Genomic DNA, 16,244 nt, shown 5'->3' with positions numbered 1-16,244 from the left:
GTAGTCGGCGTTCCAATTCATTCTGATAGTGTTCGATGGGGTTGAGGTCAGGGCTCTGTGCAGACCAGTAAAGTTCTTCCACTCCGATCTAGACAAACCATTTCTGTATGGACCTCACTTTGTGCACAGGGGCATTGAAACAGGATGGAAGCACAGAATCGTCTAAAAAGTCATTGTACGCTGTAGCGTTAAGATTTCTCTTTTTACGGGGACTAAAAGGGCATATCCCGAATCATGAAATGTTCTTCAACATGGAGGGTCAGATGGTGGTGATGTCCCTAGAAAGATGTACAGTAATTATTTCATAAAGCTAAAGTGTCGGAACAATAAAGTGTTGGCATTTGGGAATAGTTCATTTGGCACTGACTAACCAGGTTTGACTAATTCAAATCTCTTTCGTGGAGAGTTTGGAAGTGGTAATGTTTAATTAGATCAAATGTAGGTAATATTGTGCAACATCATTACTATAAACATGTGGAACTGGCACGTTAGCATCGACTAGTAGGCTACTACTCCGAGGACAACCGCTCACTGCCCTAAAAATATCAGTGCAGGTTTTATTTGTCTCATTCATTTATTTATTTATTACATTTTGAATGGCCAGCTGGAAGCTCACAGGAACAAGAAGTCTGCATTGTGTTTATGTAACACAGTGGTCTTTATTTAGGTGCACTCAGCACAAAGACAAAGCAGTAGCGGCAAAAAGTAAAGCAGCTACCCCTCACCATAGTTATTTATCAAGGCAGTGGAAATGCAAAGTGTGACCCCTTTTAAAATGGATGAATATATTGTACCACGTTGAAATCATGGCAGGTGACACATAAAACAATAGAAACACATAAATAAGTAATGTTGGGGATAGGAAACATAATCAAAAAGGACAAATCTTATATCGGTCTGCTAATACAAGACTATTAAAGGCCCAGTGCTCTAGTTTTGTAAAAAATAAATAAATAATAATTAATTACCGTAATTTCCGGACTATAAGCCGCTACTTTATTCCCACACTGAACCTCGCAGTTTATACAATGACGCGGCTAATTTATGGATTTTTCCCACTTTCACAAGATTCATGCCGCCAAAAAACTGAGCACCGTCACATAATGTGACGTAAATCGAGCGCGCTCAAACTTCCCATCATTCTGATTACGGTAGTAATTTTGTCACCCTCATCATGGCAAAGACACGGAGAAATGCATATGATGCAGCTTTCAAGTTGAAGGCGATCGATCTGGCTGTTGGAAAAGGAAATAGAGCTGCTGCATGGGAGCTTGGCCTTAATGAGTCGATGATAAGACGTTGGAAACAGCAGCGTGAGGAACTGACTCAGTGCAAAAATACAACAAAAGTTTCAGAGGGAAGAAAAGCAGATGGCCCAAAGTATTTGCAGCCACTCGACATCAGTGTAAATCGTGCATTTAAGGTGGCGCTCCCTTGTTCAGTGGGAGGCTTGGATGACAAGTGGGGAGAAATCCTTCACTAAAACAGGCGAAGAGCATCTTACGGTCAAGTCTGCCAGTGGGTCCTGACAGCATGGAGCATTGTCAAAAAATCCACTATCATCAACGGGTTTCGAAAGGCTGGACTGCTGCGTGTTGAAGGGGCAGAAATGAGCTCAGCGGGGTATTTGCCTCGGGATGAAAGTGATGAGAGCGACAATGAAAACGATCCAACATCGGATGAAGCAATTCTGAGGCTATTCAACTCCGACACCGAAGGAGATGACTTCAGTGGTTTCAGTGCACAGGAGGAGGAAGATAGTGGCCAATGACTTTCTTGGTAGGCTACTGTTTTAATTTTTGTTACAAGCTGTGTTTCGTTAAAGCCTATTTATTTTTGTTACAAGCCGTGTTTCGTTAAAGCCTATTTATTTTTGTTACAAGCCGTGTTTCGTTAAAGCCTATTTATTTTTGTTACAAGCTGTGTTTCGTTAAAGCCTATTTATTTTTGTTACAAGCCGTGTTTCGTTTAAAGGCTGTGTAAAGTTAATTTGTTTCAATGTACCGGTAGGCACCTGCGGCTTATAGACATGTGCGGCTTATTTATGTACAAAATACATATTTTTTTATAATTTAGTGGGTGCGGTTTATATTCAGGTGCGCTTAATAGTCCAGCAATTACGGTAAGATTTTTCAAGGGGTGCACCCCTACTTCCCACGGCTATGAGCACAGGTATGCTTTTGAGAGCATTTATTTGAAACCTTGAAATTGTATTAGTCTAACTAAGTAACTGAAATGAATTGGTTTTCTCTTCGCATCAGATATTTTAGAGTGAAGTGGGTGAGGTTAACATTGACCCAATGCCTATCTAAATGCTTTAAGCAACGCTTTATTCAAACTTGCCAGATTAAGGTGAAGCACGGGTCACAATCAAAAAGCCAATAACTTTCCATCTCAAAGCCTGCAAATGCATCTTTAGCTGTCCATTCAAACAGAGGTCGTCAGTAATCTAACTAACAATTCCAAAAAAACTACTGTCATACACAGTGTAAGGGGATAAAGAATATGTACATAAGGATATATGAATGAGTGATGGTACAGAGCAGCATAGGCAAGATGGTACAGATACACATATGAGATAAGTATGTAAACCAGTGGCATAGTTGTCTAATACACATGGCAGTAGCCACTCAATGTTAGTGGTGGCTGTTTAACAGTCTCAGACTCTTCTCCAAAGACTGCTCCAAAAGGCATAGACTATCCCACAGTGCAAATTACATTTGTGTATTCATAAAGCACAATCCCCTGAACAGCCAATCAGATCTTTTGTATTTTTGGCAGACCAGAGAGCTGAGATAACTGCTTGACCTGAGGAAGGATTCAGAATGGCTAAAAAGTAGTGCTGATCGAATAAACAACGTCTGTTCAATTATTTTAATTCCATTTTGTTCATTTTTTATTTCTGTGAGCTCAATACACACATTGCACAGTTTCTCTAGAGATAAATCATATCTAGCCTGAACTGTGCAATGTAGTAGGGAGTTGTAGTTTCCAACAGGCCAATATTTGAAAATAATAAATTGGCAAATATTGTACAATCCATGTGTGCAAAGCTCTGCCAAAGGCGATTCTAACATATTGAGCCAGGGGTGTGAATACTTATGTAAATGATTTTTATGGATTTCATTTTCAATAAATTTGCTAAAATGTCTAAACATGTTTTCACTTTGTCATTGTGGGTTATTGTGTGTAGATGGGTGATAATCAAATCAATGTAATACATTTTTTATTAATCCTGCAACACAACAAAATTTGGAAAAGGTCAAGGGGTATGAATACTTTCTGAAGGCATTGTATCTACCTCTCCAGTATCCCTGCACATGTTTTGGAACTGACCCAGTATATAGCTAGCTTACAACTCATGTTCTTATTTTTTTTATTTTGTATGTATTTTGTTGTACTTCAATGTTATTTTAGTACTACATATTGATTACTGCATTGTTGGGTTTTAGAGCTTGCTAGAAAGGCATTTCACTGTACTTGTGTACGTGACATTAAAATGTAACTTTTATTTTCACGACGGTCTTCATCCATAACCATTCGTTTATACGGTAATCGTGCCCGCACTACAGCTGTAGAGTTCCATCTTCAACAAATTACAGCGCTACAATTACTCACCTGTAATATGTCTAAATCATGGCTACAAGTAGTCGCCATATTGCCCATAACTGTCTCCGTCTTTATCTGTCTCTAGGAATGTGGCAGATTCATTCAGTTAATATTCATTTGTTCATGACCATGATAGTGTTTGAGATTCAGTACGGCGAACGAGAAAATGGGTCCATGTAGTGACAGATCAATCTCAGTATCTTGTGTTAGTAGTAAGACCTTTCTCAGATCATGATTACATGTGGTCATACAGACTGCAGAGGCTTTCCCAGAATCATTTTGACGTTAACCATGTGATCAATATCTTTATTACCCTAGTCGTTTTCATTTAGCCATTTCACCTGGTGAAATTGAATCGTGACAATGGATTAACATATATGAAGAACAAGAGGGTAGTTGGTACATAATGCTTTGTAGAGTGGATTATTGTAGCTACTTGTTTAATGTTATGAAACAGTTGGTCATGAAATCATGTAAATCAATGTGTTATTAGGAAATACAGCATAAATAATGTTGTCCACCAGATTATTGTATTAGATTTAGATTCGATTTAGACTTGTATCCCAGATCTGTATCCCACATTTCTCACAAGATCAGTAATATTGGCCAAAACTTCACCAGGAAAATTTCCGTAGAGTTTCTTAATAGAGATATATTAGATTGGTGAAAAAGACATAAGAACTTTATAGAGTAGAGGGATTCTTTTTGTAAATCCTGGTGTGTAATGTCAAAAGATTTGTCCTGTGAAGGGACTGCAGAGGATGCAATATGGGGTATTGCAGGTGGAAGACCAGCACTGTGCCTCCTCAAGTGAGTCAGGGTCATTTCTCACACAGGAGATCGTTATTGCACAGTGCGGCAGAACGGGTCCCATGCAGCAGGGCTGGGTTTCAGATCGATCAGGGGAAGGGAGAGGCCATGAGAGGGATAGAGACAACTAAAGGGAAATAAAGAGGAGAAAAAGATCATGGGAAGAAGAGAGAGACTGATGATGACAGACAATACCCATCTAGTGTTTAATCAGCCTAGGGTGGAGAGGTGGTACACATAGGATTCAGTGGAGGCTGCTGAGGGGAGGACGGATCATAGTATTGGCTGGAACGGAGCGAATGGAATTGCATCAAACCATGTGTTTGATGTATTTGCCATTTTTCCACTGATTCCGCTCCAGCCAATACCACGAGCCTGTCCTCCCCAAGTAAGGTGTCACCAACCTCCTGTTATAGGATTTGTCTTTGGATCAAAAAGTTGGTGTTACTTATCTTCTTAATAGTTATGTACTTTGTAGCTGTAGTAGCAGTAGTAGTCATTGTAGCACAACATGGAAGTGGTGGTATGTGGTAGTACTATAGGTACTGTATTGTAGTAGTAAAGTATTGCCCAATACTATACAGTGAGGGAATATGATTGTAGTGTTTTTTATCCCTGTTGGCTGGCTTCCACCATGCTGTGCTGGCAACATTGCCAGGCTCTGCTTTGACTTTGCCTTTAAAGGACAACTGTCTGACATTGGTGGTCAATATTATGAACCCTGAACTATCTGATCAGTCAGTCAGAGAGGTATGGGTTTACCTCTCAAGGGTCTAGTTCTTCTTAAGGCCTTTTTTATTTTTACTCCAGTCACCTTTGCTCTTTGTGGATTTGAGGCCCATGCTTTCTTTTTGACCACTTCATTTGTAAAAAGATATACACATGAAAATTAATTGAATGACTGATTACAAATTACAATTCTTGGCGCATGGACAGTGATCAAACAAGTGACTAATGTCTCTCTATTGTAACAATATATTCCCAGAGCTTTTGTGTTCATCTATTAATCACTTTTTGTGCAAAGTCCCTTGCTGCTGCACTCAACTGAAATACTGGAGGTCTTTCACACTTCCTGTTTCTCACCTTGACCTTATGATTTCTGGTACAGAAGGGAATAAATGAAAAAAACATCTTCATGGTAAAGCAGAACAGAGAAGAGGATCTGACCATCGCCCTGAAGGAGTTCCCCCACTCACCACCTAGGTTACTTCCCCTTCTGAAATATCATGTTTTTAAAAAAAACCTTTATGCAAATCTCAAGGGCCTTGGTTTGTGCAATATGATTTGGAAACAATTAACATCACTAAGGGACAGTATTTCTAACCTTAGATCTGTGGGTTTGACAAACATTTTCATGCAAGTCTCTCACTGACATCAATGAATGATTCACGTGAAAGTAAATGCATGCTTTTCCATACTTGGAATGGGGCCCCGACAATCTAGATAAAGAATTTATGAATTGCAAACCTTCTTTTACCAGGTAAGTTGATAGAACTGCGAAAAGTTATAGGGGCGAGAATTGAGGTTGAATGAGTCATCCATAACTATTTAATGAATATGATGTAACAGTTAAATAAAGGTGATATTAAAGATTCATGCATATTTTACATCCATCTGGCAGGCACTATAAGACAAGACGTTGAAAGCAGCTCTCTCGTCAAATGTAACAAATGTATCCACTCGCTGTACTGTATGTTGCTTCGGATAAAAGCGTTTACTAAGTGAAATATTTATATCCACAACTGGTCAAAAGTTTTAAAATGGCTACTCATTCAAAGCTTTTTCCTTATTTTGACTATTTTCTACATTTAAAAAAATATATATTTTACCTTTATTTAACCAGGTAGGCCAGTTGAGAACAAGTTCTCATTTACAACTGTGACCTTGCCAAGATAAAGCAAAGCAGTGCGACAAAAACAACAACACAGAGTTACACATAAACAAACGTACAGTCAATAACACAATAGAAAAATCTATGTACAGTGTGTGCAAATGCAGAAGAGTAGGGAGGTAAGGCAATAAATAGGCCATAGAGGCGAAATAATTACAATTTAGCATTAACACTGGAGCATTAACACACTTGCAAAAGAGAAAGAGGAAAAGTAACAATATGGGGATGAGGTAGTTGGGTGTGCTATTTACAGATTGGCTGAGTACAGGTACAGTGATCGGTAAACTGCTCTGACAGCTGATGCTTAAAGTTAGAGAGGGAGATTATAAGACAGAGGGAGATATAAATGACATCTCCGAAGTCAAGGATCGTTATGATAGTCAGTTTTACGAGGGTATGTTTGGCTGCTTGAGTGAAGGATGCTTTGTTGCGAAATAGGAAGCCAAATCTAAATTTAATTTTGGATTGGAGATGCTTAATGTGAGTCTGGAAGGAGAGGTTAATGTAGATGTAGAAAATGTAGAAAATTACAACAACAACAACAAAAAGAAAAACCCTTGAATGATTTGTAGGTATTTTTGGCCAGTAGTGTATATTATGCATTTCCCTTCTCTCACCTCAGATTATGCTGCAATGTCAATAGTTGCATTGCTATTTACTTTTTTAAACTAATAAATTGACAGCCTTGGAGACTTTTGATCATGTGTCATTAAATTTGGTTTATAAATCCAGACTGCATATCTCAGTATCTCTACTAAGAGCTCATTTCATTTTGTAAAGTTATATCCACAATGGGTGTGTTCCTAATTATTCACTTTTCACAACCGATCTGAGTAAACCACCCAACAAAAAGAAACTACACATATAGGAAGCTACTTCAATCCTTGTTGGTGAATCTGGTCCCGTCTCTCCAGTGTATAGTTCGTTCATTAACCTTACGTAACATAAACCATGTTTCCAACCACAGTTTTTATGCGACTAAAAAAGTCACACCGTATAAATTTTTTTTAAAAACATGACAGCTGTGATGGAAACAGGAAGTTTTGGTACAATTGCATAAATGCCGACAGATTTGTTCGTTTGACACGGTTTGATCTTTTTGTGTCAGTAAAATTAATTATGCGAGAATTGGCTGTGGAAATGCCTTTATACGCAAATATTGATATAATAACCATTTCAAACCAAACTTGGAGTCGCGATGATATGGTGTGTGGTCCTCCCACTATGATTAAATGGGATGGAAGCACATTAGCCACATTAGATTATACTTTTATTCGCTACATGAAAACTTAAGCTAAGAGTACATTTTGTGTGCACTAGGTCATCACGCACAGATTTTTATCCGCAACAAATCACTTTGGTGGAAACACCACTGGTGGGAAAATTTGCATATTTTCTTTAAGCATATTTTTGAATATTCACATGAAAATGTGTCGCCAATTGGATGGAAACCTACAGTTGAAGTCAGGAAGTTTACATACACTTAGGTTAGAGTCATTAAAACTAGTTTTTGCAACCACTCCACAAATTTCTTGTTAACAAACTATAGTTTTGGCAAGTCGGTTAGGACATTAACTTTGTGCATGACACAAGTACTTTTTCCAACAATTATTTACAGACAGATGTCACTTATAATTTATCACAATTGCAGTGGGTCAGCAGGGTAGCCTAGTGGTTAGAGCGTTGGACTAGTAACCGAAAGGTTGCAAGTTCGAATCCCCGAGCTGACAAGGTACAAATCTGTCGTTCTGCCCCTGAACAGGCAGTTAACCCACTGTTCCTAGGCTGTCATTGAAAATAAGAATTTGTTCTTAACTGACTTGCCTAGTAAAATAAAGAAAAATATTTAAAAAATTACATACACTAAGTTGACTGTGCCATTAAAACTTCTTAGGGCTGCAATCCCGTTAACGGGATCGATATGACAACAGGGGGCCAAATTCAAAACAGAAATCTCATAATTAAAATTCCTCAAACATACATGTATCTTATACCGTTTTAAAGGTAATCTTGTTGTTAATCCCACCACAGTGTCCGATTTCAAATAGGCTTTACAGAGAAAGCACCACAAATGATTATGTTAGGTCACCACCAACTCACAGAAAAATTCAGCCATTTTTCCAGCCAAAGAGAGGAGTCACAAAAAGCACAAATAGAGATAAAATGAATCACTAACCTTTGATGATCTTCATCAGATGACACTCATAGGACTTTGTGATACACAATACATGTATGTGTTGTTTGATAAAGTTCATATTTATATAAAAAAAATTGTCAAACTAAGTATAGGATGTTGTTATCATAAATCGTCAATAAAATTCCAACCGGAGAATTCCTATGTCTGTAGAGAAGCCATGGAACGCAGGTCGCTATCATGTGAAATGCGCGTGACCAGGTTCTCTGCCAGACCACTGACTCAAAGAGCTCCCATCCGGCTCCAAAACACAGCAGAAGCCTCATTCAAGTTTCTAAAGATGGTTGACATCTAGTGGAAGCCCTAGGAAGTGCAACTTTATCCATATCCCACTGTGTATTCAATAGGGGCTGGATTGAAAATCGACCAACCTCAGATTTCCTACTTCCTGTTTGGCTTTCTTCTCAGGTTTTTGCCTGCCATATGAGTTCTGTTATACTCACAGACATCATTCAAACAGTTTTAGAAGCTTCAGAGTGTTTTCTATCCAATACTAATAATAATATGCATATATTAGCAACTGGGACTGAGGAGCAGGCCATTTACTCTGGGCACCTTTCATACAAGCTACTCAATTCTGCCCCTACAGCCATAAGAAGTTTTAAGGGATGGGGTATTGTTTGATGAAACATCAGTTGTAAGACCATCTAATATGCCACATATAGCCATTGTGCCCTTGAGCAAAGAACTTTGTGCATGACACAAGTAATATTTCCAACAATTGTTTACAGACAGATTATTTCACTTATAATTCACTGTATCACAATTCCAGTTTGTGGACTGAGCCTTTAAACAGCTTGGAAAATTCCAGAAGATGATTTCATGGCTTTAGAAGCTTCTATTAGGCTAATTAACATAATTTGAGTCAATTGGAGGTGTACCTGTGGATGTATTTCAAGGCCTACCTTCAAACTCAGTGCCTCTTTGCTTGACATCATGGGAAAATCAAAAGAAATCAGCCAAGACTGGAGACCTCCACAAGTCTGGTTCATCCTTGGGAGCAATTTTCAAACAGCTGAAGGTACCACATTCATCTGTACAAACAAATGTACGCAAGTATAAACACCATGGGACCACGCATCCGTCATACCACTCAGGAAGGGAACGCGTTCTGTCTCCTAGAGATGAACGTACTTTGGTGCGAAAAGTGCAAATCAATCCCAGAACAACAGCAAAGGGCTGGAGGAAACAGGTACAAACATATCTATATCCACAGTAAAACGAGTCCTATATCGACATAACCTGAACGGCTGCTCAGCATGGAAGAAGCCACTGCTCCAAAACCGCCATAAAAAAGCCAGACTACGGTTTGCAACTGCACATGGGGACAAAGATCGTACATTTTGGAGAAATGTCCTCTGGTCTGATGAAACAAAAATAGAGCTGTTTGGCCATAATGACCATCGTTATATTTGGAGGAAAAAGGCAGAGGCTTGCAAGCAGAAGAACACCATCCCAACCATGAAGCACGGGGGTGTAAGGGATATCGTCCTCCTCTTCTGAGGAGGAGTAGCAAGAAGGAGTACCAAAACGCAGCGTGGTAAGTGTCCATAATGTTTATTTTAAAACATAAACTGAACACTGCGAAATACAAAACAAACGTGAAATGAACGAAACAGTCCCGTGTGGCGACAAACACTGACACGGAAGACAAACACCCACCACCCAAAACTGAAACCCAGGCTACCTAAGTATGATTCTCAATCAGGGACAACAATTGACAGCTGCCTCTGATTGAGAACCATACTAGGCCGAACTCACAAACCAACATGGAAAAACAAACAGACTGCCCACCCAACTCACGCCCTGACCATACTAAAACAAAGATAAAAAACAGAACTATGGTCAGAATGTGACAGGGGGTGGCAGTATCATGTTGTGGGGGTGCTTTGCTGCAGGAGGGACTGGTGCACTTCACAAAATTGATGGCATCATGAGGTAGGAAAATTATATGGATATATGGAAGCAACACCTCAAGACATCAGTCAGTAAGTTAAAGCTTGGTCGCAAATGGGTCTTCCAAATGGACAATGACCCCAAGCATACTTCCAAAGTTGTGGCAAAATGGCTTAAGGACAACAAAGTCAAGGTATTGGAGTGGCCATCACAAAGCCCTGACCTCAATCCCATAGAGAATGTGTGGGCAGAACTGAAAAAGTGTGTGTGAGCAAGGAGGCCTACAAACCTGACTCAGTTACACCAGCTCTGTCAGGAGGAATGGGCCAAAATTCACCCAACTTATTGTGGGAAGCTTATGGAAGACTACCCAGAAAGTTTGACCAAAGTTAAACAATTTAAAGGTAATGCTACCAAATACTAATTGAGTGTGTGTAAACTTCTGACCCACTGGGAATGTAATGAAAGAAATAAAAGCTTAAATAAATCACTCTCTACTATTAATCCGACATTTCACATTCTTAAAATAAAGTGGTGATCCTAACTGACCTAAGACAGGGAATTTTTAAATGTATTTGGCTAAGGTGTATGTAAACTACCGACTTCAACTGTATCTACTGTGTCAATTATGCAATCAATGTATTTCTGAAATCGATATGACTTAGTATACTCATCAATATTTGACCTTATCGACATTCACCGTCTAAATGCCTAATCAGCTCGCGTTAATGCAAAGGTCTATGAAAAATGGTGGTTGTCGACTGACATCAAAAGCTATTATGATGGGCCTCCAGAATTGGCCCTTCAATTGGTGTGTTACTGATTCCATGGGTATAACCTACAGAAAGGGGCACCACGACACTATGGCGGAACCAGGGTCGTGTTCATTAGGGCACACGATAGAAAACAACAATGAGCGTTTCTAATTGGACAGGTCCAGGTAGTTCTTCAATTTGGTGCCTAATGATCACTGCCCTGTATCATACCTCACAGCAGGTTTTAGCCAAATCAACCCCTGTGGTTACCTAACCTGAAAAGTACGGTGGATTAGTGGCTGCCTGAAGAGGCTTCTGCACCTGAAAGCTTTTCTAGACTAAACAAAGCAATAACCTTGATGACCACAAGAAACCGCATACACCACGGCTAAGGGTGCAGATCGTGACGAACCATAATAGGATATGCGGTAAAAGTGAGTCATCGTATTAGTCAACATGACCTCTATTGCCTAACATATACTCAAGTTTGAATTGCATGATGACGACAAGGACAGAGGATTGCATCTTGATGAATCAACAGCACCTTCTGATGAATAAGCTATGTCCTCCTCGTTAATATGCTGTGTTTTCTTCAGCAATTGAAGAATCAATTGAATCAATTGAATCAGTTGAATCAATTTCAGTACTTGATCTTTTATAGGAATATAAAAGTACTTGATCTTTTATAGGAAATGCTGTGGATTTTCAGTGATGTTCTCAGTTTACAAGTTTTGAGTGTGTGTAAAAGGTCAATGGTTAAAGGCTAGAAGATTATAGCACTGATATTCAGATCAATAAGACATTGCGGACCATTTGTAAAAACAAATGCAACATTAAAAAATAATCAATAAATCTGCATCAATAATAATCTGTCAAATAATGCATTTATAATATACTATTCACCATGATGATTGTCATATTGTAACAATCCTCGCTAATAAGCCCACCTTACAGTTCCCCCTAAGTGAGTTAACCCTATTGGAGCAATGCGTTTAACACAAGCGACCTGGGTTGATGGCGCATACTGGAGTTGATACTTTGTTTAGAGGCCTTATCTTTTTACAGGTAAAATGACAGAAACAAAAGAGACAAGGACATTTTGATGAAAATGGAGGACAAGGTGAATTCATTATTGAGTAATTATTCAACATTTGTCAAATATCACTTTGTGAATTTTACTTGTCCCTGAAAGGAAATATTGTACTATGCAACACAAAGACCGGGAACTGGCCACTATTTCGATCTCAATTCCTTTTGGTCCAAGAAAGTTCTTTTAAGACACATTTCACAGAGAATCTCGTCCCCAGCTATTGCAAACATTGGGAATGAGATTAACTATGGTGAAACAGCAAGGCCAGAATCACAAATTAAGTGTGAGACACTCAGTACAACTGACTCTGCACGATGAAGGTAGACTCAGCAATGACATCAGTTTTGGCAGATTGTTGTTGTTTATGCCTGTAAGGCAGTTGTTGATGTCTAGCCAAAAATTGCCCCACTGTGTTTGATGATGAAATATTGCTGCGTCTATCTTTAAGCAGTTCCCATAAAGAGAAGGTGCCACACCCACCAAAAAAGCAAGCTTTGAGAAAGATCAATTGAGGTTGAAGTGTCAGCTTTTTAAAAATAAATAAGAGCACCATTCATTGATGGAGATGCCATCACCTTTGCTTTTTTGAACTACAGGACACAGAGAGATCTCTGTACCAATATTCTTAAATAGCTCTTGTTTCCTTCCAGACCACTGTTCAGAAAGGACTGGATAGGTGAAAAATACATAACTTAGGAGTCTATCCAATATTTTTGCCAATCAATAAGCTATTGGAGACCATCGAGACACAGTCAGAGAGAGAGCAATGCCCCCGGGCAGCTTACCCTCTTTCTGAGGTTATAGGTGAGCAGCAGGTTGCGGGAGAAGTGGTTGGAGAAGGCCGTGTAGAACTCCAGAACTTTCTGCAGAGCGTCACGCTTGATGACGTGGAGGTCGCAGTAAGTCAAGGCCCGAACGTTAGCGCAAGCCTGGGCTAGGGTCACCTCCTTCCAGAAGACGTCCCCAAACACGTCTCCCTTTCCTGTGAAGATAAAAACCGCCGATAGAAAGGGGAGAGATAAATAGTGAGGTGAATGATAACAAGGGAAACCCCATCCATCCACAATGATAGGAATCTAACTGCCATGAAGCAAATCTTGCAGCCTTTCATGGTAATACAAAGTAAAAAGCCCAAGGTCATACTTCTATGCTGAAATGTGCTTCTATTGCAAACTGCCTGTACAATGTTAACAAACAAAGAAATTGACCATTGAAAGAGAGTGCATTATGTAACTGGTCATTTAAAAAAGATCTAGTCTGAGACCAACGGGGGGGAAATGATAAACAGTGCATTTGTGATACCAATTGTAGAAGCCTTGTCGCCTACAAGGCAAACAGACCCTGTACTGAGCTGTAAACAACATATTGCACCTCTTACTAATGTAAAGCTGCATCCCTCACTCCACCAAGCTCCTACTTTTCTGGAAACAGATCTAAAAAAGTATTAGCCAAGACACTATAAGCCATGGTTATTAACACATATGCAGACCTTTTGTTTTTCACATGTGAAAATACAAATCTGTCCCTTTCCCGTGTCCAATTTGAATTGATGAAATGCATCAGACAGCTTATGGGAGCTTTTGGAGTTACAGTACAAAATCAAATCCAATTTTATCGGTCACATACACATGGTTAGTAGATGTTAATGCATTTCAGTTTGTCCGTGATGTGTACGCCGAGGAACGTAAAACTTTCCACCTTCTCCACTGCTGTCCCGTCGATGTGGACAGGGGGGTGCTCCCTCTGCTGTTTCCTGAAGACCACGATCATCTCCTTTGTTTAGTTGACGTCGAGGGAGAGGTTGTTTTCCTGACACTACACTCCGAGTGCCCTCACCTCATCCCTGTAGGTTGTCTCGTCGTTGTTGGTAATCAAGCCCACTACCGTTGTGTCGTCTGCAAACTTGATGATTGAGTTGGAGGCGTGCATGGCCACGCAGTCGTGGGTGAACAGGGGCCCTAGTGTTGAGGGTCAGCGAAATGGAGATGTTGTCTTTTACCTTCACCACCTGGGGACGGCCCGTCAGAAAGTCCAGGACCCAATTGCACAGGGCTGAGTTGAGACCCAGGGCCTTCAGCTTGATGATGAGCTTGGAGGGTACTGTTGAATGCTGAGCTTTAGTCAATGAACAGCATTCTTACATAGGTATTCCTCTTGTCCAGATGGGATAGGGCAGTGTGCAGGCAACTGTGTCATCTGTGGACCTGTTGGGGCGGTATGAAGTGGGTCTAGGGGGACTCGGGAAGGTGGAGGTGATATGATCCTTGACTAGTCTCTCAAAGCACTTCATGATGACAGAAGTGAGTGCTACAGGGCTGTAGTCATTTAGTTCAGTTATATTTACCTTCTTGGGTACTGGAACAATGGCAGCCATCTTGAAGTATGCGGGGACAACAGACTGGGATAGGGAGCGATTGAATATGTCCGTAAACACACCAGCCATCTGGTCTGCGCATGCTCTGAGGATGCGGCTAGGGATGCCGTCTGGGCCAGCAGCCTTGCGAGGGTTAACAAGTTTAAATGTTTTACTCACGTCGGCCATGGAGAAGGAGAGGGGGGCGCAGTCCTTCTTAGTGGGCCGCGACGGTTTCACTGTATTATCCTGAAAGTGGGCAAAGAAGGTGTTTAGTTTGTCTGGAAGCGTGACGTGGCTAGTTTTCTTTTTGTAGTCTGTAATATCCTGTAGACCCTGCCACATACGTCTCGTGTCTGAGCCGTTGAATTGCGACTCCACTTTGTCCCTATACCAGCATTTCGCTTGTTTGATTGCCGCGAGGAGGGAATAACTACACTGTTTACATTCAGCCATATTCCCAGACCTCATTCCATGGTTAAATGCGGTTGTTCGCGCTTTCAGTTTTGCACGAATGATGCCATCCATGGTTTCTGGTTAAGGTAGGTTTTAATAGTCTCAGTGGGTACAACATCTCCAATGCACTTCTTTATAAACTCCCTCACCGAATCAGCGTATAGGTCGATGTTGTTCTCTGAGGCTGACCAGAACATATTCCAGTCCACGTGATCAAAACAATCTTGAAGCGTGGCTTCCGATTGGTCAGAACCGCATTGAATGGTTCTTGTCACTGGTACATCCTGTTTGAGTTTCTGCCTATAAGACGGTAGGAGCAAGATGTCGTCGTGGTCAGATTTTATGAAGGGAGAACCGGGGGTAGAGTAGCAGTTGTCGAGTGCATTACCCCTGCGCATAGTGCAATCAATATGCTGATGGAATTTAGATAGACTTTTTCTCAAATTTGCTTTGTTAAAATCCCCAGCTACAATAAATGCAGCCTCAAGATATATTATTTCCAGTTTACATAGAGTCCAGTGAAGTTCCTTGAGGGCTGTCTTGGTGTCTGATTGAGGGGGAATGTACACAGCTGTGACTATAACTGACGAGAATTCTCTTGGTAGGTAAAATGCCCGGTATTTGATTGTAAGGAATTCTAGATCGGGTGAGCAAAAGGACTTGAGTTCATGTAAGTTGTTATGATTACACCATGAGTTGTTAATCATATAGCAAACACCCCTGCCCTTCCTCTTCCCAGAGAGGTGTTTTTCCCTGTCAGCACGATGCATGGAGAAGCCCGGTGGCTGAACCGATTCCGACAACATATCCCGAGAGAGCCATGTTTCTGTGAAACAGAGAATGTTACAATCTCTGATGTCTCTCTGGAAGGCAACCCGTGCTCAGATTTCTTCTACCTTGTTATCAAGAGACTGGACATCTGCCCCTTACCGTTGTTTTGGGTCGGCTACTGGGATTAGATCCATTGTCCTGGGTGGTGGTCCGAACAGAGGATCCGCTTCGGAAAAGTTGTATTCCTGGTCGTAATGTTGGTAAGTTGATGTTGCTCTTATATCCAATAGTTCTTCACAGCTGTTTGTAATAAGACTTAAGATTTCCTGGGGTAACAATGTAAGAAATAATACATAAAAAAACGGAATACTGCATAGTTTCCTCAGAACTTGGAGATGTACAATACAGATTTGAATGAC

The 16,244-nt window shown here is 40.4% G+C and overlaps 1 protein-coding gene across 2 annotated transcripts in view; it reads right to left on the bottom strand.

Moving 5' to 3' along the window:
* The window catches only part of LOC112230451 (potassium voltage-gated channel subfamily H member 1), a 60,959-nt gene that overhangs the window by 3,956 nt on the left and 40,759 nt on the right, over positions 1-16,244 (bottom strand). For both annotated transcript variants that reach the window (XM_024396774.2, XM_024396775.2), the window contains one exon: positions 13,031-13,227. In XM_024396774.2, coding sequence (XP_024252542.1) covers positions 13,031-13,227 — 197 coding nt within the window. The remainder of the gene's footprint in view (positions 1-13,030; positions 13,228-16,244) is intronic.

The sequence above is a fragment of the Oncorhynchus tshawytscha genome, linkage group LG32, assembly GCF_018296145.1.
Source record: "Oncorhynchus tshawytscha isolate Ot180627B linkage group LG32, Otsh_v2.0, whole genome shotgun sequence".
NCBI classification, from domain to species: Eukaryota; Metazoa; Chordata; class Actinopteri; order Salmoniformes; family Salmonidae; genus Oncorhynchus; species Oncorhynchus tshawytscha.
This window is presented reverse-complemented; position numbering and strand designations above follow the sequence as displayed.